This window comes from Paramacrobiotus metropolitanus, unplaced genomic scaffold (genome assembly GCF_019649055.1).
Source record: "Paramacrobiotus metropolitanus isolate TYO unplaced genomic scaffold, Prichtersi_v1.0 Parri_scaffold0000033, whole genome shotgun sequence".
NCBI lineage: Eukaryota > Metazoa > Tardigrada > Eutardigrada > Parachela > Macrobiotidae > Paramacrobiotus > Paramacrobiotus metropolitanus.
Genome location: NW_026570253.1, coordinates 918,976 through 943,013, shown reverse-complemented (window position 1 = coordinate 943,013; position 24,038 = coordinate 918,976). Strand labels below are relative to the sequence as shown.

General features: G+C 42.2%; 2 protein-coding genes across 2 annotated transcripts; both read left to right on the top strand.

The window, feature by feature from the left end:
* Window positions 1–2,514: 2,514 nt before the first annotated feature.
* On the top strand, window positions 2,515–8,970 carry LOC129589228 (uncharacterized). The gene is made up of 3 exons (XM_055483827.1): window positions 2,515–2,607; window positions 7,406–8,888; window positions 8,966–8,970. Exons 2-3 carry the CDS (start codon window positions 7,958–7,960, stop codon window positions 8,968–8,970), a joined length of 936 nt encoding a protein of 311 aa, XP_055339802.1. The 5' UTR covers window positions 2,515–2,607; window positions 7,406–7,957.
* LOC129589008 (potassium voltage-gated channel subfamily KQT member 5-like) lies at window positions 8,920–22,463 on the top strand. Its single transcript, XM_055483463.1, is given in 11 exon segments — window positions 8,920–9,087; window positions 9,895–9,969; window positions 15,927–16,017; window positions 16,667–16,793; window positions 17,671–17,791; window positions 17,793–17,856; window positions 18,148–18,258; window positions 18,339–18,906; window positions 20,350–20,563; window positions 20,862–20,958; window positions 21,473–22,463. Coding segments are annotated over 11 exon segments (2,256 nt in total). The 5' UTR covers window positions 8,920–8,989; the 3' UTR covers window positions 22,163–22,463.
* The last annotated feature ends 1,575 nt before the right edge of the window (window positions 22,464–24,038 follow it).

The window sequence follows — 24,038 nt, the reverse complement described above, 5'->3', positions numbered from 1 at the left end:
GATCGGCTTGTACAAGTATGTGTGTTGTATGTTGTCGGGTGTAATGAGGGGCCGTTGCTGCGGCCGGGGTAGGAATGACACGGAGTGAGAGCCGGATATATCCCGTCGTTTGTATATATACATATAACTGTATGTACGGACCCATTGCAACGTCTCTTTATTTAAATGCCGGGAACACTGGAAGCGAGTATCAAGCGCTAAGCGGCACAAAAGTTTTAGCAAACACTATACGATCGGCGTTGCGGTCATTTTGCGGGGTTAATTGCTTTTCAACGCCCGGGAAATTTCTTCCTTAAGCCCAGTGCATTCTCTGTAGTCTGTACATATCTGTAAACTCTTTACAAGACATTTTCTGGTATCTGTTCGCGCCTATCTTGATTGAAGTGGATGTAAAGCGGCAAAGAATATCGGCCCTTATACATACACGGCAACACACAATAGTCAGTTCGCCTTTTCTTTCAAGGATCAATTTGATGCTCTTTAAGCAATCTGCGGATGTACTTATCGTTCCTGTAACCGGGACGCCTATCACGCCCGAAGGGTATGTAAATTTTTTTCCTAACCGGTTTTTTTCTGCGGCTACTCCCGGCAAGTGTGGCGTTAATCAGCGGAAACTCTTTTCACGCTTGGTTCTTGTCCTTGTTGCGAATTGTACACGTAATTGTTTAGTTATTCTGCATTCAACGTTTTCGCATCATGTTTTTTTTCACGAACAAATTCGTATAACTTAAGACAGATTACCTTGGAATATGAAATTTGCATAGTATTTGGTCGCGTTCACCAAATAGAATTCTTTTACTTCTTGCGCAGTCTAGCAGTTTTAGTATTCGATAAACAAATTCGTTTTTAGTATTCGATAAACAAATTTGTGATCAAAATTCCCGAAAAAAGCTTTATCCATTCTGCCCTTAACAATCCGAAGGCAAGACCAAAAGGTTAACTGCACTAAATATTAATGCTAAACATTTTTTCGGTTCCAGCCACATCAATTCCGCATACATAATAAATCTGGATTGGCCCTGACAGAACTATTGATTTATTGTTCTTGTTTCGGTTAGGAATATCTATGGTTATTGACACAAATGTGCTTGAGTTACAACAGGGCATCGAAACTTCATTCATCTGGCAAAATAAACGAACGGTTGTTTGTAAAAAAACATATATGCATTTCGTTTGATTTGATAGCTTTTGTTAAGACAAAAAAGGCCACCACACAGAACCCGGAGAAATCCTATCGAATAACGGTAATGATCACGCGCTGTTGGGAATATTAAGTTGCGTGTATATCCAAACCGGCATTAATGAGAAAGTTCGCTTTGCAGTGATATACAGGGTAGGGATATAGATTCCGCACCGTACTATTTTGTTTTTAACTTGACAAATTTGCAAAAATTAACCACAAAGGAATTTTTATTTTGTTGTCTGAAATGGTAAATGCACTCACTGGCTTACGCAGAACGATGATCAACAAAATATCTGCATATTTGCTGTGCCAGGCAATCATGCCTTTACGTAAAAAGTGTTACGGTAGCAAACTGCAAATGAATACACCGTTTCTCTTGTTTACGGTGCATCGATATTCAGAAATGCTTTTGAGTAACTTTATTAGGTCGTTCATTTTATACACAACTGGTAAAAATTGTATCTGGTGGATGATAGACCATAAAAGTGCTGTCGAACAGCGTCTTCCGGCAATGAAGTGATTCGGCAGCTGTGCTAAGAGTGCATGTTGGAAGTTGCAACCCGGATTGTTTTTTGTATTATTCAAGAGGATGGTCGTCTGATTTTTCTGAGATAAAAAACATGTAAATTATTTCGGTTAGCTGGATAAGCGCCCAGCGCGCCCTCCAACTCCAGCCTTGTAAAATGACAAATTCTACCGCATCGTAATCTGCATGGTAATTGGCTAAATTGTCGTAACATCGTTAACGGGAAGGCCTTAAAATTTGGCATTTAATAGGTTCAATTTGATTTACTACAGCTGACTGCGCACGCGCTAAGGAATCCATAGTGTTCAGCGCCGCATGTGTATGTACACGTCATACGAGCATTTTTCCTTTTTGATTCCCGGCAAAATAAATAATTAAGCGGAGAAAATATATTCTGTACCGGTGATGCATAGTATGACCGCGTTGACAATATTCAAGATAAATCGACCGCAAATTCCCCTGGAACGCCGCATCTCGCTAGTACAGCCGGGAAAAAGTTGCCTCTACGCTTGAGCAGGTGCACTGCCGCTAGCACGCAACCGGAAAAATGGTTGTGCAGAAAATCGGGATATATATGTTAGTCATAAGTCTCCATGTGGTGGGCATCCCGGGTACGTTTGCCGGGTATTAACAATAACAACGTCTTGGAATAATTGGTCACACCCATATTTTTATCCTTATTCGCGCAGTGCGGAACAACATGGCAGCACGCAGTGTGTAGAGTGGTGTTGACAAGTTATGCTTAAAAATCCAATTAAAGGTCTAAAGCCAATAAGACACCTTATGCCTGCCGGCGAAGGATCTACTGTTATGCAAGCCGAGTGCTGAAAAAATAGCCTTTTACAGGATAATGGTAATTAACCACATATCCTGCTGACAGATTGCTTTACCGACCACGGTGAGTACTGAGTAGTTCGTCGCACTGTATTTTGGTCTACATAGTCTGCAAACCTGCAGCTTCCGCTCTGTAGTGCGACCAGGAAAACTTTCAGACCTTTCCTGGTGTCGCAAAAAATTAATTATCAAATCATGCTGACGGATTAACAAGAAAGGGGTTTCTGGAAGTTTTTGTCGATCTTGGAAAAATCGATGCATACTTGCATTAATAAAAATGCAATACGTACTTGCGGTATGAGGCATTAAAAATGCATAATCATGAGAAAGGACATCAAAAGAGGAAAAACAATGTATTTTTGTGCTTTTCGTAAGTAAAAAGCTCTGCAGAGGTTACCATGCTATTATTTTTACATTTTTCGATTAATTATTAAAAAAGCACAAGCGTTAATTAATAATATTTACTTCATATATTTCTCACCACTCGCTGGTTTTACAGTTTATACCTAATTAATCTATGATTGTGTTTCACTATTTTCGTCCGTTATTTTCTGCTTACCACGTTAGTGTTTTATTTGTCCCGCGTCAATTGCCCAAGCGATCGGCAGGCTGTTGACTAGCGAAGCGTTCGCGCAGTTATACGTTAAATATTGGTTGCTTTCTGTTTACATGCGGCATCTGCATATATACACAACGCTTTTGCCCGATCAACAGCCAAAGAAGATATAAGGACGAAAAACCAAAAACGGGGATGTTTACTGTTCGGTTTAAAATTAAGTAGAACATTCCGCTGCGTGTATCCATACAAACAGGCAACATCGGCGAGAGTACATTTTGCACACTTGCGCTCCGCTGTTACTTATTAGTAACAACATTTTGCGATTTCGTTCGCAAAATCCTGCAAACTTAATGGCGCAAATTACGTATGAAGTCACAAAAGATCATTAAGCTAAGTGACAAACCTTTCACCGCAGCTGTTAAAAGGCTCTTTGACTTTTAAACATTCTGAAAAATTTAGACGAAGATAGTTATGACTTTATTATGTCATACGCGCGGTTTTTTTGAATGCTCGTTACAAATATGCATATTGAAGCTATGCGGATACAGTGCTATACAAAAATTTGTTCTCCACTTTGCATGTCTCATTCGTTTTCGATGAATTGCAAATTGGTGCGATGCGTACCTGTAGAGCAGAGTGCTATAAAATGGCATAAGTGCATCCTTCGTGCACTATATTATTATTGATAATACAAATTGTTTTAAGTAACTAATTTTAAGTGTGGCTATAATGAAAAGCTAAATATTAAAAAAGTCTGTAGTCGAAGAGTTCAGAGACAGGCAGCATTTAATATACTCATTTTTATTGACCACTAAATTACGTACCTGCGGAATTACCGTAACTATTTCGAGTATAACGGGCAGATTTCTAACAAAATTACGCGGAAAAATGAGCTACACTTTATACTCGTACTATAGCTAGCGATCTGGCTCCCTCCAAAGGTGATTATAAAATGCTAAACCTAGGAAGGCCATAGAATACTCACTGCACACAGACTTCAGAAATCTGTAATACTGATTATGAGTTCATTTTTTATATGTGCTGCTAAACGATTACTTAAAAGTGTATGCCTTATGGTCTTTCGATGCATGCAGTATCTGTAGAGTATAGTGCTATAATTAAGTTATATGCTATTAATTAATTAAATTATATTCAGTAAGTTATGCGCTATTAAATTATTACAGTTTGAACGCACTGAAACAATAAAGACGAAACGTTTGGATCGTTCCCAAACTGCAAAGGAGACATCGAAAAACTACAGAATTACTTTCTGTAACCATGCGGCGTTATTTTGCCTGCTGAATTAAAGCAAAACATTACAAGAATATGGAATATTAAACTGACAATTCCTTGTCGAACACAGCCAGATAGCCAGAGATGCATCTCGTACAACCGGCATACAAGCTTGTCCGGTAATTTCTGCCGGTTCAAAACAGCGAGATACACAAATTTGCGTGTTACGCCAAACGTAGTGTAATGGCAATCGCTATAGCGCAAACTCCGCGCTAAACATGTGCTACAGAAATTACCGGACAAGCTTGTACAATAGATACGATAAATACCTCGAAGAATTATAGAGAGCTGTGTATCTAATAATACCTACAGAAGTATTTTCAGCGGGTAAAGCGAACGTGTACTTGCCAGTTAGTTGCATACGGTACAATCACTGTTCAACAACATTTCCGGTATTTAAAATTATTATTACGTATTTGACTTATTTTTATATTATAAGAAATTACATACAGTATATTATATTGTTTTTTTCTTTGTCCAGATATATTTATGATTTATGTTTTTATTATAAAATAACTGAACGTTGACCTTTCAGTATCATACAAAATTGTTCGTTAATTTGATAGATAAAACTGCGGGATTTTTTTCTAAGGGGATGACCCTGGTGCATCCCCGATTAATTGCTATGTTTAAGTATGCTTAAGTCTTGAGTTTGCATTCCGTTGGGAGAATCCGCCTATACTTTCCCATTTGAGCATGTTTATATGCCGTATGTACCAGTGGAACGAAAAACTTACGGTACATGCCCGCACTAGATCAGCATATTCTGCGTTGTGATACACAAACAAAATTTACAACATGATTCGGAAGAAAACTTGATCAAAATTTCTATGTTATGAAACCACCAAGAAGATGGATCGCGTCAGTGTTAAAAGAATATTGTCGCTCCTTTTTTAGCCAATTTATGTGCGTTTTTTTTGTTTTGTTATTTATATAAGCATTTTTTGTTCATTCAAGCATCTCTGCGGAGTGTAGTGAGTGTACCCTTCTTGCTTCTTTTCTTACTTTCTTTGTTTATATACGAGTATTATATAGTAAGCTTACCGACACAACTTTAACTGCGCTATCACTACAATTTATGAGGCAAACTATGTAAATAAATTTTTTATTTGTCTAGGCCTGCTCTGCATATCTTTCCTGGTCGTTTTCAATACCGTCATGGAACAGAACTGCCCGTTGAGCTCTTACAAAGTGACATTTTTGTTGATATGCCTACATGTACATAGTTATTTTTACAACATTAAAACTTCTTTGTTTTAATTTCATGGTTTGGTACTCTGTACAGGGTATAGAAGGTAGTTCAATTTTGCCTTTGTTAACCACAATTCGTTATCATCAGACATCAACAAGTTGTTTTTTTTTCTGGCATGCCTATTTGTAATAGGTATCCAGACACATTTGTTAGAAGCATCGACTTTAGTTATTGTCAAGGCAATCTGCTGGTCAAACAGCAATCGTAAAAAGCACGACTGATTAACTATCATGTTTAATTGCTACTACAAATTATGTGCGGAATTACATCGCAACATACGCAGACTTGTTGCATTTGCCTGACTGTACGGAAAGAGGAATCGAAATTAAAATTAATGGGCGACATCTTTCCGGCTTTAAATGATCAGTTTTAGAAACATCCGTACGTAGCTGTCAGTGTAACTAATGATGAGCTCATGAGTAGATTTAATGAGAACCTCGTTGCGTTTGGATGGATAAATCTGGAAAAAATCGCTGATTGCAGTATTCTGTATGAATATTAATATTCTCTATTATTAATTAGTTTGTTATCGCTGTTCGCAAATACTGCTTTCATTACAGATACAAAGCAGCTGAATTTGGCATTCGCTCGCCGTTTATTTGTTCTGCTAAAAAGAGGCATGTACCATGCTGCTTATGTTTGTGAACTGAAAAAGCGGTGGCATTCGTACTCGGTTGAATTTTAAACGAGTTTTTATTTTGATAATTATTGCGGAATTTGTTGCATATTTCAAAGCAAAATTCAATATAAATTTTTGTAATATAAGCACATCCGTAAGAAGTGCGCGAAGTACGGCATATTTTGCGCAGCCGGTACTGACCTAATCCTGATGCGATTTTGAGTACTAGCTAGTACGGTAGTACTAACTCCCTTATAATCTATAATCTTATTTGTCTCCAATAGAAATATGTCAGTATGACTTGCGTATTCGGTTTGTAAAACAAAGGTTAAAACACTACTCTACGCACTGACTTTTATTACGATAAATTTTATACTCAACTTCTTCATTTTGAATGTAACACAACCTTTACATTTAGTGAGCGGTAGTGGTTAATAGCCTGTATATAATATTAATTTTCTTGGCTTTCATCGATCATGTGGATTGCAAATTTACCACAAAATACTAAACAACTGTCAGCGTTCTTAATTACGTACAGCTAATTTAAACACAATCAGCGCTAGCAATGTGTAATGATTACTGATTAGGACAAAGTGGAAGTTCACAGTTCACACCACAGCCGGAATGTGGAGAACATCTGCCTGCCTGAATGCGACTTGGTATTTTTTCGACATTTATAGAAAACATCATGGTACCTACCCATATTAGGGTGACTTGTATATTTAAACATGCTGAGGCTAAATTAGTAGTCAAAGGGAAACTTTAAGTGTAACTAATGTAACTGTAACTAACGCAAAATTAAAAATGTTGCTGTTCCGTACATGCACAGACGGCAACAGTATAGTTCTTACGCAAAGACATTATTAAATTGCAGGTTGAGCAAAAACAGCATTCGTAGTTAGGAAAATCACCATATTAGATGAAACAAAACCACAAAGGCGGGAGCCACCACTAGCGCAGTATCCCCCCGCGGCGGCATTCACGCAGTGCCGCTGATGACATAACCATCCAAAAGAATAAAAGTTATATCCCGTCACAGCGCAGCCGAGCGCCGGGATAATTTATATTTTAATCAATAGGGCCTACAATTTCTCACGCAATCTTTGATACTGTCATTAAAACAAACGCTTGTTTTATAGCCGTGGCGGTGGACGACGTGCTGATGAGTGGAGGATGGTACAGAGCTGAGGCCGGGCAAATTAGCTCTCGGGATCGGCACAGTAATCCTGCTACCCACATTCATACACAACACGGCACACACACAGCGACATTTGGCCGGCTTCGTGTTCAGTGATACGGCAGGCAGCGGAGCGGCCTACAGCCAATAAACAAAGCCATAATGGGAGATTGTTGCGTTTAGGGACGCGAGGGGCGCGCCAGCGCCCGGGAATGACCCGGCCTGGCAACCTTTTTGGCAGGGCAACGTTACGATAACAATTGCCACGACTGTACCGTTATAACACGTACACAGCCACTGCGCGGCACGCAATAAGGAATCCCGCGCAGTTCCGCCAATTGCACCATGTGTGTGCACTGTTGTGTAGAGGGTCTTTCATAGGCAGCGCGCGCGCGACACCCAGTGTAGCGTGGTGAAGGGGAAATTGCCTTGGCGATCCACAACCAAGAGAGCAACACATACACATACCGTATACACACAAAACACACACGCCACGTCCCATGCATCCAGCGTAATGATGATGAAAATGATGACGGAGAAGGAACGAAAACCCAATCCAGCATATCCGCACGTAATCGATGAAGTAGCCAATCAGACACACATGCCAAGTGTACGTACAAGTGCGTATACGCTGAGTGGTGGTCTTTCGCAGGCGTTTATACAACAGCCGGTTGATCACAGTGTAGCCAGTGGACGTACGTACGACTACCAACCGTCGCCGGCTCTACCGTTGAGTGTTCTTTCGCAGCCCACACTGGATAATTTAGCCACAGTATCCCCTCGATTACAGTCGAGTCCAATTGAAAAACAGCAGGCAACCAAGTATTATCATATTGACAGTAGTCGGAATGCCAATGTCGTGGCTGGCACGGCCGCCGCACAACTGCAACCCGCCTCAACTTCATCCAGCGCTGACATTATTAACGGGCCTGCTGAATTAGACCAGGTTAGCTGTCCGCGTACGCCACCATACAATACCAACCTTCATCCCTACTGCTGCTGCACGGATCACGCTGCGTCCGTCGAGTGTCTTAATCATTATCCTGCCTCGAGTGTTGTCGCCGATCAGCGGCATATCGCCATTACTGCCACCCATGTAATCCCTCCACGTATCTTCCAACTGGGCGATAAGGATTCCATTGTGAATGAGTCGGACATTGATCAGGATGTGTTTATTATCCCGAGCAGTGCCGGCAGTGTCGGTGATGGTGTGGATAGTGTGGATGATTCCGCCAGCCGGGTGTCCACGCTAGACTCCCCCACACTCTCCGCATCCTCCTTACAGCCATTGGCCGGTGGCGTTAATGACCCGCGTCCCATCCCACCGGTGACATCGCTGGTGAATGCCAAGAGTCGTCCCAAAAAGAAGGTAGTCTTTCTCCGCTCCCCGGTCATGCCGCCCCGCGATGGCAACGGTGGTGGTCAGAGCACGCCTGTGGGCGGCGGTGGGGGTGGCGGGGTGGGCGGGACCGGAGGGGGCAGCCGGCGTGCCTCGGCGGAGCCCAACCAGACTGTGCTGCAGTGTGATATCGAGGAGTCCGAGAAGATGGCGCTGAATCATCCGCGCAATCGCCAGCCGCGCTTGTCACTGCACGGTAAACCTATCAGCCTCCGGCATCATAATCGCCGGGATGCTCGATATCGGTAAGCAATTACATTTATCGGCATGACACAAATATACATAGCTGCTGGCACATGCACAGGAATATCCCAGGATATTCTTACACATAAGCACCGTGGTGTGCAATGGGAAGATGTTATGGATTATCTGTAATTTCTTGCCATTTCTCGGTTGATAATGATGTGAGTATAAGTGTGTATTTATAGGCCAGCTGTTGCTACATGCAGCCGGATTGCATTACTCACTTTCCATTTACGTCGGCAGTCAAATTTTAATTATAATTTGTAAATAATTTAAATCGTCAATTCATCAGTGCTGACGGTTACTATATCTCAACAAAATTAAGTTTAATGGATGTCATGATCAACTGTCAAGTGAATATAAACCAGGAGAGCAGAGCTTCAAAACAATAGTCGGAAAAACGTCCAGAATTAATAAAAGTGTACTATAATTAAACATGCATCTTCCTGTCAATATACAGAAAGTTAAATCTAAAATTTTTATTTGGTATACACGGATAACGGTATCGTATGGTCATATTGGTGATCCATTTTTGCCGTACGTATATGCAAATTGAGTATCTTAAAAGAAATTGACTTCTACTGGTAGTTAATAAAAACGTGCGGCGCTATGTAAGTACTGTATATGCGCCGCTTGCGGAGTCCGTCATGTCCCGGCTGTCCATTTGCATCGCGTAGGCTATCCGTCACATTTAATGGCCAGTTGAGCCAGGGATGATGTAACTGATGGCATCTCCAGGCTGTCTAATGCTATATTATGTGCCTGTTCATTTCATCTCTATATTACCATTTTGCCGGTTTCCTCTACAGGAAGGTCCAAGCCAAGATCTACAATTTTTTGGAGAGACCACGCGGCGTCCGGGCCATTGCCTATCATATGCTCGTGTAAGTCAAATTTCCCCTTCTAAAAGCGGTATGCGCATCCTGTAAGGATCATAGCAGCATCCCATTAATTAATGGAGCCACATGCACTGCATCTGTATCTGGTGCTATCTCAACACTTCCGATTAAAAGCCATTTTCTCAGCTATCACTTTACTGGTTGCATTTGAATGCATAAAAACTATTTGGCTCCAAGTAAAAAAAATATGCAGCACTGCAGAAAGCTCTTTGGATAATAATAATATATCTGCATTGTGCGCGTATTAGATATTTTATACTGTAATTTATAAGATATTTATATTTATATGTGTCTCAGTGTCTGTATACAGATGCAATTGTACAGTATACAGAGTCACAGACGTCTATTATATCTGTACTTTTTTTTAAAAATTTTAGTTTGTGTTATTCGAAATCATGCATTTTTACGCTAGTACCTTGCAACAGATAATTTGTCAAAGCAAAACATTTTGTTAAAAAATTAGATACTATTTTTTTAAATATTATGATGGACTTTCGTTGCATTTAAATGAGCAGATGAATGTGTATTTTCGTTTTTAAAAAGCAATTACGCGTTTGTAGCAGCGGCCACTAGTTTTGGATAACCACCACGAGATAAGGGAATACAATTTTAACTACGAATCGGTGTTTTTGACGGTTTTACAGCTGGGTCGGCTATTTTTATATAACAGGAAGCTGGGGGATGGTTATGCAAATTCATCTGACGCGGGGCCAATCTCGCAACCATAGACACAACGCAGTCCCGCGTTAAGCCGACAAAGGCTCAACAAATGTGTTGTACGCTGTATGTACAAAATGTTGTTGTGGCCCGCGCTGCGCGTACGGGCACTATAATCGATAAACAAATTACCTTCATTCTCCAGCTGATCTGCTAGACTAATTTGACCTTTCTTTGGCAATGCACAAAATTCACTCCTCCACTCGAGATAATTTGGTAATTCAGAAGCGCCGGCAAAAGACAGTATTGTGTATACTATATTGCCGGGTCTGTATAACCGGATTGAAGTTTGATCGGATGGTCCACAGAGAATACCTGCTAGATTATCACCATTGACATCCAGGCAGATCGGACAAATTAAATTCCAGTTTACAGCTCAAAGCAAAGCTAAGGAGATTATGTTTATCCCAAGATATATATTGTATGGGCCATTCTCGCGCCGGGGAATTTGCTGCAGCATCCCGGACGATCAAGCGTCGGCTAACGTTCCCACCGTTCTTTCATTTTTAATTACACGCAAAACTGACCCGTACGCAGTCTTGTTAAACGATTCCTTAAAACTATAAAGCATCTAATAACAATATTTGCTAATTATTGCCACGTGGCGCTCATGGTGCTCAATTGACTACAACGCTAGTTAAATAAAATTTAATTAATTAACAATAGTTCAAAGGATGGAGACGGTACGGTCCGATATTTTTTCGGATGATTTTGTATTGCGTTTTTGATAAAATACAATAAAAATTTATATATATCCGTAAATATCCAGTTTTAGTAAATCCAGATATGTTTTAATTTTAATAATTATTATTTGGTATATATGCGTTATTTCAAAACTATTAAATTTGATAGAAACGCCAAACCAATATACAAACAGACATGGGTACGCGCTGGAACTAGGTTTTCTTGGTCTGGTGTTTGCCGATCCAGTATACGTACTGCGCCCAACACATGCAGTAGCACAATCGGTGTGGGCTAGCGAATTTCCGCCGGAAGTCGTTTACGGGACGCGCGACTCTCCAGTGTGCGCCGTTTCCCAATGCAAACCGTAATATCGTGCCCAGTGATTAATGTCCACAGGAACGTTTATATTCGCCACTGTATATAAAATGCACCTTTGGCGCCGGAGCTGATTGCCAAAACAGGCGTTTGCGCGCGTGCGCGCAGAACCAGCCACAACGCCGAACTGCTGCGCTGTATATCCAATTACCATAGCCCGGAACGTGACTGGTTGTAATCGGTGACATATGTTTCCTCGCAGCGGCATCTAGAGTAGATTCTGCGGGGTTCGTTCCGCAGTATTCAGCAGCATCTCGCGATGCTGGATGCATTTCACAGCGGTGATAATATTTACTGAAACTTCTGTTGACATATTCCGGATTCTGTTTCAATGTGCTACAAATTTGACCTTTTCCCTGGTTGTATGCACTGCTGCCAGTGTGGCTGCCTTTCTGGTTTAAGTGACGCGCGCGAGAACGGCAATGTGTAAATTAAATACGCTCAACGATTAGCCACGTCAGGGATTTTCCCCCTCGGAAATGCTTCGAATTTTCGATCCAGCAAAATAAAAATTAATCAAAGCTGGAAGTAACTGTTTTTGTAAATTGCTTTCGGACATCCGAGTAAAAGTTCAGTATTAATTACCACCTATAAAATTTGTAATACGAATACTGAATTTTATATTGTAAATTTATTTGTAAAAACAAAACGATTGGAGAGTGCATGTGTAAATTTTTTGCAAGAAGTAGCGCGCATGCCAGATGCGACTGTGTACGTTCAAATGTGTCATTCATCATAAAATAATCGTTTACATTCTCTCTATCGTCCCGATGATAACCTTGCGAATGAGCGGCAGCTATTTTCAGCGGGCTGCCGTATGGTGCGACAATGGGAGTATTATATGTTTTTAGTCTCTTCCATGTTTTATTAAGCCATGTTGGCTGTGCCCTGTCTAGCTGGGTTTCATACTCGTATGCGTTTTACGACAATTACTATGGCTTAAACCCGACAGCTAGTCGGGCTAGTCGCGTACATTTATGTCAAATGATGCGAAGTGCCAACAGTTTAAAGCCTTTTCCTGTGCGCATTTTGTACTCCGTTGTATGGTGCACTAGCCATTTTCCTCTGTGGATACAATACACACAATATGCGAGTACACAGAGAACGAGCGAGCGGATGCCGGGAGATGATAGAGTGATGCCGCAAGTCTTTTTTACTTTGGTTCACACAGAGCGTCCTCTTCAGACAGGATTCATGATCAGCTGAATGAACGTAAAAGAAACAAGATTGATGATGCACGTTGCAGAAGCCCTGGTCGGCAGATATGTACGGATATGTAGATGTTGCCTTGTCGACTCACGAGCCGATCTTGTTTAGTCAATTTTCCCAATCTATAACTGAGTGCTGAACAATGCAGGATGTTGCATCGACATATTGCGCATTTGACTGCTTTATCGCTACTAGGTCAACATAAAAATTTGGGGATGAGAGACATCTCTTTAGTAACATTGATAATGCTGTGTCATAAAATTACGCTTACAGACAACTTTATTTTTGGCACACACGTGACGAAAAATTCGGCTGTATAATTATGCGTGCTAAAGTCTGCGCTCTTTCAAATCCTTGAAATGTCTGCTATGCAATTACCTTATTAATATTTAATGTTTATTGAAATCACTGTTTTAATTTAAAAAAGAATTTTAGTATAAAATGTTTTACTTCCACTGCAATACTTTGGTTCAAGCGGTTTACGGGTCGTCGATTTATGGGAAATGGGAAAATTTATTTGGGAAATTTTATTTGCGTTGCAGACTAGCAGTGTTTGCATTCCATTTGAATTTTTCCTTGTCACTTTCCCTGAATTAAACGTTTCTTATTTCGGTTTCAGCAAAAGTCACATCTAGTGTGACTCCATAATTACTGCAAGCGCTACATTTATGTCTCGCGCATTAAGTTAGTGCATAATTACGATGCCGTCAGTGTCAAAAGGTCAGTGGCGGAAAGATGGCCGTCGCGTGTCGGCCCACCGCAACCGCCTGAGTAACCGCGCGCGCTCGCGATGCTGACGTCTTTTGCCAGCTCAGGCAACCTCAGCCCGTGCTTCCGTAAAGAAGTCCATTGTAGTCGGGATCATGAGACGGCGGTGGCGTACGGCGGAATTAGATGATGGGCCTATACTCGGGGATAGAGTATAATGGACTTCGTATCCGCTTCTAACCACTGACACGATGAATTATGGTACTTCACGGCAGCCTGCCTGCAGAAAATAACTTTTAATCGTTTAATCCGCGTTGTAGCGCAGCGATTGCGTTTTTCATATTGTGCAATACAACATGGCCACATAGTCACTGTGACATTTTTATCACATCTGTCACCACCTGCGACAATCTCGGGTTATTGCGGTTTTTCTTACGTCATCCTGAGCCGCCACACAAACTGAAATTTTTATTAAGAATTAAAGCCGCAGCTGTAAGTACAAATAAGTACAGTTACGGACTACATCGGTGCACCACAAATCATTCATAAAGTATCGAATTGTTGACCAAAATGCGGCTATTTTTCAATTGACGAGCGAAATTAGTAAGGGTTTTGGTATTCCCAAGTTCCCAACTGAGACGGCACACATATGAAAAGGACTGGGTCCCGAAATTAAATGACTGCTGTGGCTTAAACTCACGCGACCACGGCCTCCGCGCGCCGATATGGTGCAGGAAGTTGCTGCTAATTCGAGTGTGACATACACTCTTTGCCTAATTTTTTCCCCGGCTTGTACAATACAGATAGCAGTGCCATACAGACAATTCCATAGCTAAATGGAGGAATTGTAGGGCAAGTTGTTTCTACTGTGTATATACGCCGGAAGAATTGCGTGCGCGGAAAGAGGAAGATTGTTAGGCCGGGGCGATTCCCTAGGCAGATCGTTTTATTATTCAGTTTACCAATATTTGCTGGAAGCGTTAAGGCAGCCAACTGCCTTAAGAGGACGCACGTTATGCTTATTTTATCTGTTGCCCGGCATTCCCTGCCAGCGACTGATGGGCCCGGGCTGGTCTCCCAGGGATTGTCTTCCGGTTTTTTCACAACTCTATTCACAGATCACTTTAGCGCCACGGCCCCGGTAATATACAGATATGCTTGGATATAGATGATGTTCCAGTCGCCCATTCGCATATAAAGTCGTACATCCACGGACTGCAAAGTCCACACATACGAGCACTTTATTACAATTCGTAACTTATATGACTTAGTATGCAAAATTTTTCAATAGGCGGTTTTAAAATATATGTGTTACGGTTTACCGTTTCTTGCTGTACGTTTGCATGATGTTGTCCATCATTCCTCTGGTTTTCATTGCTCCGGTGACTGTCTCCACCGGAAGTGGTAGAAATCTTGTCGGCTGGATTTGTGATTGTATAATCACATGAGTATGTTGTTTCAACAAACATTTTTGTCGAAATACATGTAATATTTTGGCTGTTCAGGCTGCTTAAAGTGAGACTTAGTGAAACATGTACTTACTTATCGATATTAAAATATAGTAATCGATGACACAATAATAATATTTTACTCTATTTGTAAGCAATGTGCATGGTGTCTTTAAGGCCGTATACGCGAGTTGTACGAATCGTCGAATACGAATACGTAGTCACATACAATACAGAGTTTAGCATAATTTATGATTGTAATAATAATATCAATGATCAAGCAGCAAAGGCAGCTATAACAAACTTAATATATACCGTTTGTAAATAAATTACGGGTATCTCCCAAATTTAATCCATACATAATTATCCAGGTCGTATGAAACTTTTGGCTGAAGGAATGAGAAAAGTTAATATAAATCATGGGAAAATATGTTCACGTATTAATAAGTACCGTATTTTTGTCAGTTACTACTCTAACAATCAGTGGCATCCCCCGGCAGTCCTCTTTCGTTTAGAAAAATGTAGTTTGGAAGAGTCTCGCTTAGAAAAACAAAAACACCCATCGCGAAAAAGCGTACGAATAAATGGCGACTTTTGAAAACTTATAGTTTGATAAAATGCTGTGTCATTGTACGTAGCGGTAGCTATAGGATCGATGTTGGAACTCAAGTACTTTTTCTAAAGTTTTTACGAACAGCCCCATTATATATGAATTGAAAGCGCTCATTCATGACGGATCAAATAGATAATTTTAGACTTCTCCATGCGGCTCATAAAAAAGCACTGTGTTGTAATTTACAGTTTTGCTCTCGTTTTTGGATGTTTTTGCTTGACAGTCATCTCGACTGTGCCGGATTTCGAAGATTCCACACAGCAGCCCCTCTTCTGGATGGTATGTACTGCGTTACTTCGGAAAGAATTCCAGATTTTGATTTATTGACAGCCAAATTTTTGTGTGATATCGGCGTTAATTTTCCTCATACTTCCTGTCAGTAGTTAGCATGCATTCGCATGACTCTATGACAATCTTGCTAATTTTAACCGCGGAACGGACACAAGAAAATCAGTAATTTATCTAATGGGTTTTTCCACAATGCCATAAAACGTAACAAAATATCTAAGCTTTGTACATTCTTGTGATCAGTTGTACGACCAAAACCACCTCAGATGAAATTAGCCGCACATTTTGTTTTACAAAACATGAAGGTTTTGTACGTAATGCTGTAGTCTTACCCGGTAATCAATTAAACAAACGCTAATGCTGGATTTTTGCGTTGTTTTGGAACATCAAATTTTTCATACATACAGTAAATTTTATTTGCCCGGGATGTTATCCGTGTTTCATACGTAATACATGGGGCCCGAATTGCTGATTACACATGACAACGCTTCTCTAGCGCAAATTCTACACACAGTGCGGCTAACTCAAATCCACAAATTCGATAATCGATAGGCCCATAATGATATGGTGCCGGCATTCGCTGTTCTCTTTCTCTCTCTGTTTCCCTTTTCCTAGTGGTCATGTTGAATTTTTTTTACAGGAATTGATCATCGTTGTCTGGTTTACGGTTGAATTTCTTCTGCGTATGTGGTCGGTGGGATGCCGGTCCCGCTACCAGGGCGTCCAGGGAAGGATTTTGTTCTTTAAAAGACCGTTCACGATTATAGGTAGGTGGTCGCGATCGCTCGTTCTGCCGTCGACTGTCATATGCGTGCTCAAAAGATGCAGCTGCCAGTGATGATTGGCTGGTAAAAATACCCCAAAAGGGCATTGTTGTGACAATAACTACTGTAGCTACAGCACTGTATCTGTATACAGCCGGTGAACTGTCGACAAAGCGCTAGACTTTTTTATTGATTGTTGTTGTATTGATCGCAAAAAAACATTTTCCAAGTTAAATATGCAAATTTTGATTGTTGTTACTTGTAACTTGTAAGTAATAATACGATCAACTCTTCAGGAAATGTTGTACATAAAGTTTAGCCATGTAAATTTTGCTAGGCTATGCTTACCAATCTAGCATTTTTATTTGCTTCCGCTAACAAGTTATCGAATTATAGCGCCAGTGTTCCGCTTGCATAATAAAATTGTTCACAAATTCTGCAATCAAACGTGGCCTACCTATTATATTATTTTGAACTCTACAAGAACCAACCGTGAATTTCAAATCGTTTAAAACGACTGCACCAATGAAAATTATTTGAAACGTAATAGCCCAGCGCATAACGATTTTTTCATCTGGTCGGCACTCGGCAGTTCTACGTAGTTCTGTCTTAATTTACAATTTTCGTAACAATAGAGAATAGGAAATGTTTTATGATAAAAATTCTGGTGTACTTGTACCGTTGTTCTGTGCCCAAAATTGACCGGCATAATGCACTGCGTCTAATACGGCGGGGAATTTTTGTTAACCGGATTAACACGCTCCGTCCAGCGGAACAATTGGCGCACCAGCGCGGCGCGTTGCAGTTGATTACGTTCTGCGATCTTCCGAGCACCAGCTGATCTGTATATATGTGTGTTTTTCCCTGTCTTCCGGTACAGATACCATCGTAATTGTGGCCTCGATTATTGTACTGGGAATCGGCAGTCATGGCCAAGTGTTTGCCGCGTCAGCATTGCGCGGTCTGCGCTTCTTTCAAATTCTGCGCATGGTGCGTATGGATTGATAATTGTAAAGAGAAGAAAAACCATTTCAACACTTTTGCCGATGCGCTTTGGTGGGGCGTCGTAAGTACCTATATACCTGCAAACATCCATTACAGTAATTTTAACCATTCGCAATTTTCAGCTTATTCGACACGTATTACAATGAACTTTACTGCTGTACGCACAAATACTAATGTTAAAATTTTGTGAGAAAGGATTCTATATGACAGTCTTCACTAGTCGGGAAAGTGATGGCATCTGATAAATATGTTTGAAGTAAAATTTTGTATTTTTGTGCATAATATTAAAGCTGCATCAAGAAATACGATGAAAAATGCAGCTTGTATGATAATTTTTTCTCCTCTTTGCCAGATAACATTAGCAACCGTGGGTTATGGCGACACTGTGCCGGCAACATGGAAAGGCAAGTTAATTGCCGGAATCTGTGCAATGATGGGAATTTCCTTTTTTGCATTGCCTGCGGTAATTAATTTTGTCTCACCTACGGCAACTGTCACCCAGGATGCCCACGTGACATATACCGTTCTGCCTTTTCTTTACAGAGCATTCTTGGTTCGGGGTTTGCGCTGAAAGTCCAACAGCAGCAGCGCCAAAAACACCTCATCCGTCGCCGGAACCCCGCTGCCCTGCTCATCCAGTGCATGTGGCGCTGCTACGCCGCCGACGAGCGCTCCCGCTCCATCGCCACATGGGAGCCGCATCTGCGCGGACTCCGGCAACAGAGTGTGGCCGTGGTGCCCACGACCACCTCCAAATTCCACCACTCTTCCACGTCCTTCGTCAGTCGCTTCTCAACCATCAAACGCCCGAAATACTCCCATGCCAACCATGTCGGGCCACCCGGAGCAAATGCCGGCTCACCGCCCACTGGGGGCGCGTCCGCCGGGAAAAGTAGTGCCTTAAGTGCCACGCCCTCCCGCAGTATTCACGGCAAAAGCTCTTCGGCGGCCGATCTGCTGAGACGGGATAATTCCGCCCGCAAGACGCTCAGTGCACCGCTGGATGCACAGGCCAACCGCCCTGGGCAGGAGGGCAGTAATCCGGCCACGCTGCAAGGTCGGCGGATGGCGCTGACGCGGACGGAAGATATCCGCAAAGCATTGGATCCAGGTGGGCATTGAGAATTTTAGGCTGATTAGGATTAAATCCGGCGGCTTTTTATATGCGTAAGCTGTTTAAATCCTCACGCCATAAAATTGATGACAAAACAGCAAACCATGAATGACTCTATCTATCCCATATCTATACTGTCAAGTACTAGATTAGTACTCGTACATACTAATTCCAAACGCGCAAACGAACTACAATGCCCGCTGTTTTCGATCCGGAGCTGCAACCGTACAATGAGCACTGCGCCATATGCGTATCCCATCAATTCCCTTGTATGTGAGGTACAAAACCGATTTTGAACAGAATCGTTCCTTATGGGGCGGGCCGCCACATGGGATACAAGAAACGGCCTTTAGCTTTCAAAAGGTATTAACTGACGCTCAAAATTTGACGGTGTGCCGCAGTTAGGTAATCAGTGGGCAGAAGTACGTCAATTTGCATTATGCGGTAATTAATTGCAAGACTCCATAACGTAATATTGAGATATTATGCCGTGAAATCAATCGCCACTCGTTTGAACTTGAACATGATCATAATACTCTTTTTCATGTAGGATCTGACTTCGATGATATCTGAAAAAGTTATGAATATTCTTCAAATTTATACCAACAGTATATGTTTTACAGAATATTTTCGAGTTTTGCGAATATAAACTGATTACGGAAGCATACCTTCGTTATATATAGCAACGTTCGATATTGCAAATGTTTATTATAAAAAATCGAAAACTTTTCTTTCGATAATGTCAACTTGGGAACAGTGTGTACACACCAGAGTTGGACGGGTGACAAACGACGAGAAGGCCGGTCATCACACCTAGTTGTTTGTCAAAAATTTAACAAGACCTATCAGGTTTCCGGTATCAATGTATGACAGAAGGTAGCCTTGCAAATGCCGCTTTCGTGCTATTAGTGAGCCCAGCAGAGTCATGAAGCGGCAAAATAAAACTTTAATGACGCTCCCAAATGCGCGCTTACGTAATACAGCTGCGCTGCGATGCCGCCCAATCAAATGGCAAGTGCTGCAGAAAAAAAATTCACAGGCTTTTCCAGATGTTCATTTGCACGCCATTCAAAATGTGCTGGAAGTTTTATGCGTACAAAAAAAGCTTTAATGTGTGAAAATCGGCGGAAATTTCGTTACGCATGAGGCATATATGACTGTTGGAAACTCACAACGGTTACCAATCTACAATCAGACAGGATTTGGTGGAGATCAATTATAATAAGATGAAATCCGTATTAATGTATAAATATAAGCGTCATCAATTATTGCAAAAAGGCGTATTAAAAACAGCATATAAGACGCAGTAAACATAGTAACGGAGTTAACTTCCGCCTGATGTTATGCTTGACCTTTACACGTACCTGGAAGATAGCGGCTCAAAGTGTGATTAACTGACGCACAAGGCTTATCCCATATGTACATATATATTCACTGCAGATGATGAAGACGCCGCATCGGTGGACATAGGAGGAAATTATCAACTGACGGATGTGCAACGGCGAGCCATCCGCGCCATCAGAAAGATGAAGTACTTTGTGGCCAAGAGAAAATTTCGAGAAGCCTTAAAACCTTATGACGTTAAGGATGTTATTGAGCAGTATTCAGCGGGGCATGTTGACCTTCTGGCCAGAGTGAAAAATCTCCAAGCGCGGTATGCTTGCCTGTTTGATTAAATGTTTCATTTCATAGTAGTTTTCAATCATTATGAAAATTCCCCTGCCATAGTCTATTATATAGAAGTAAACAAGAAACCGTAATTTCATCTCAGAGACTTCCGCATTGCGAGCAATTTTAGTAGCAGAATCGCGAGTAATTTCGGTATGTTTTTAATTCAAAGTAACATTACTATAGCCCCTACTTATGAGCAGCAGTCCAATTAAATATCAGTATTATGATATTATGTATAGCCACGACGAGATATATATTTTCGCAGTTTTATTGATTTACAGTTGTGATCAAATTTTGGGAAAGCAGAACAGCAAATCCCTCGATGTTTACGATTCTAAGGTATCTTTGGCCTCTCGAATCGTCAAAATAGAGAGACAAGTAAGTATGTTTTCCAGTAGCTATAGCTAAAACTGTTTCACCACAATTATCTATAAAACATTGGTACGTATGTAAGCTTTTAACCGATATTAATTTACGCCGTAACGTAATGAGCGATCAATCGCTACTGCGGTGAAATAACTTTAAAGTGGTGCAATAAACACAAGCGCTGACTTGAAGTCATCATCGACCGCGTAAAGTCAAAATGATAGAAGCGTGCCCGTTTCAAAATCAATCGTTTCCAAAAGGGATAATATAAAGATGTATCCTAATTCGACATATTAATGAGCTGTGTATGAAGGATGTTCCGCTTTGTCAGTTCCGTCAGTATGTAGCAAACGAAGCGATATTTGTTGAAAAAAACCTCAGTCAATTGTCAAACATAGTTGCCGGAAGTAGAAAAATGGAGAATTAGATAATCGATAGTGAGGACAAGGAAGCAGCGCTGGTGCATTAAATCGGCACTGAACGTAGCGCACAACGGAGAAGTAAAAAAACATACTTGGCTTTCTAGGTTGACGATATTGAAGGGAAAATTGACACACTGGTCGATCTACTGCTCCATCAGCGTAACCAGACACCAAACGAGACTTCTCCAGGGAATCCTGCATCAAGCGAGGCCGGCGGCGGCGCCAAACGAGCTAATCCACCGCAGAAACCGGCAAAACTTCGTCCCATACTGCTCAATCACCAGTCAAGTGATCCCGTCTTCGTCAACATTCCGCTGGGCGACGCCAACACCACCACGGCCACCGCCGCCGCTGCCGCCGGGCGAGGCCAAGGTGACCTTTTACTGCCGCGTCCCTTGCGGCCCATCGCCCGCGGCTTCTCCGATCTGGGCCTGATGAAGACGGTGGAGGAGGGCTCACCGGGCGGCAGTGGCATGGCAGATGCTCTCCTGGTCAACACCAGCGCCGACGACCACCTGTCGCCGCCCCATTCGGCGGATGCATTGCTCTCGACGGCCGGTATGAGCGGCATCCATCCCGTGTCTTCCCTGTTGGTCCCCGTGAAAGTGCCGCCGCCCCTGGAGACGGCTTCGGTCGCTGCCAGCCACGCCAGCAACTCGTGTGATACGTCGCCAGTGACCATGTTGAGTTGCACGGCCGAGGAGGATGAACCGGCTTTTATTGATGAGGACTCCGGTGCCTCCGACGGCAATCTGCATGGGATTAAGCTGCACATTAATGCACCGATTCCGTAATGAAGTTTGTAGATAGATGTCGCTAATGCGGAGTGGCTGTTTTCGGAACCGATGAATTTGTACTGAGTGTCTCTCGTCACGACAATCCGTTGTTGTGCTGATTACAATGCTGCCTAGTCAGATTCTTAAAAGATAAATGGATAAATGCATTATGGTCCTTTTTATGTGTGGTGTAATCTGTAGGTGAACTCCGTACGTTACGTGCGGTGGAAACTGTAAGTTGTACCATTTTTGTATGCAAGAGCTCTGGCTGTTTTGGGGTTTTGTACAATTAGGTTGCAGACTATAACTATTAATAAAATCCCCGATTCGACCCGACTGACTATTATTCGAAAGAAAACAGTGACCGCTGACCAGTTCACTTGCACATCACTACTCTAGTCTAAGGGCAAGATACTTGTGACGTAACATTAATCACATTTGCAGAGTCGCTTATCCTTGTAACGATCCGCGCATATGCACATAATAATATTAATATGGTCAGTGGGTACAATATTGTACAGTATATGGGTACAATCTGTACAATATTAATATACAAGAAACAGCCTCGGCTTCGCCTCCGCTTTTCTTGTGGTCTCCAGTCTACGGCCGGTTTATTCAAATGATTTCGATCAGCTATTTAGTTAACATCTTATTCCTTCAACGAAACAAAATGATCCGAAAATACGCTAAAACGCAGATAGAATAAAAAGTGAATTTATGGCTTTTGTGCACTCAGACGCATTCACTTTCACTCAGAAGGGAATTTTTGTTAACTTCTCCCTCCCGACCTTGATGGAGTCTACCAGGTACTAAATTTCCACTAAAGGATGCTTGCAATAGATGCTGGTGGTAGTTCGGTCACTCCTTTACCTAGCGGTCTGTGCGTTCTGGATAGTAGTGGTAGTTCGGTCACTTGTTCACCTAGCGGGCTGTGTGGTCTGGACAGCAGCGGTAGTTCGGTCACTCGTTCACCTAGCGGGCTGTGTGGTCTGGATAGTAGTGGTAGTTCGGTCACTTGTTCACCTAGCGGGCTGTGTGGTCTGGATAGTAGTGGTAGTTCGGTCACTTGTTCACCTAGCGGGCTGTGTGGTCTGGAAAGTAGTGGTAGTTCGGTCACTTGTTCACCTAGCGGGCTGTGTGGTCTGGATAGTAGTGGTAGTTCGGTCACTTGTTCACCTAGCGGGCTGTGTGGTCTGGATAGTAGTGGTAGTTCGGTCACTTGTTCACCTAGCGGGCTGTGTGGTCTGGATAGTAGTGGTAGTTCGGTCACTTGTTCACCTAGCGGGCTGTGTGGTCTGGATAGTAGTGGTAGTTCGGTCACTTGTTCACCTAGCGGGCTGTGTGGTCTGGACAGCAGCGGTAGTTCGGTCACTCGTTCACCTAGCGGGCTGTGTGGTCTGGATAGTAGTGGTAGTTCGGTCACTTGTTCACCTAGCGGGCTGTGTGGTCTGGACAGCAGCGGTAGTTCGGTCACTCGTTCACCTAGCAGGTTGTGTGCTCTGGACAGCAACGGTAGTTCGGTCACTCGTTTACCTAGCGGTCTGTGCGTTCTGGATAGTAGTGGTAGTTCGGTCACTTGTTTACCTAGCGGGCTGTGTGGTCTGGACAGCAGCGGTAGTTCGGTCACTCGTTCACCTAGCGGGTTGTGTGCTCTGGACAGCAACGGTAGTTCGGTCACTCGTTTACCTAGCGGTCTGTGCGTTCTGGATAGTAGTGGTAGTTCGGTCACTTGTTTACCTAGCGGGCTGTGTGGTCTGGACAGCAGCGGTAGTTCGGTCACTCGTTCACCTAGCGGGTTGTGTGGTCTGGACAGCAGCGGTAGTTCGGTCACTCGTTTACCTAGCGGGCTGTGTGGTCTGGATAGTAGTGGTAGTTCGGTCACTTGTTCACCTAG

What these genes read in the sequence shown, in the direction of transcription:
- LOC129589228 (XM_055483827.1), top strand. Translation starts at nt 7,958, where the DNA reads ATGATGATGAAAATGATGACGGAGAAGGAACGAAAACCCAATCCAGCA.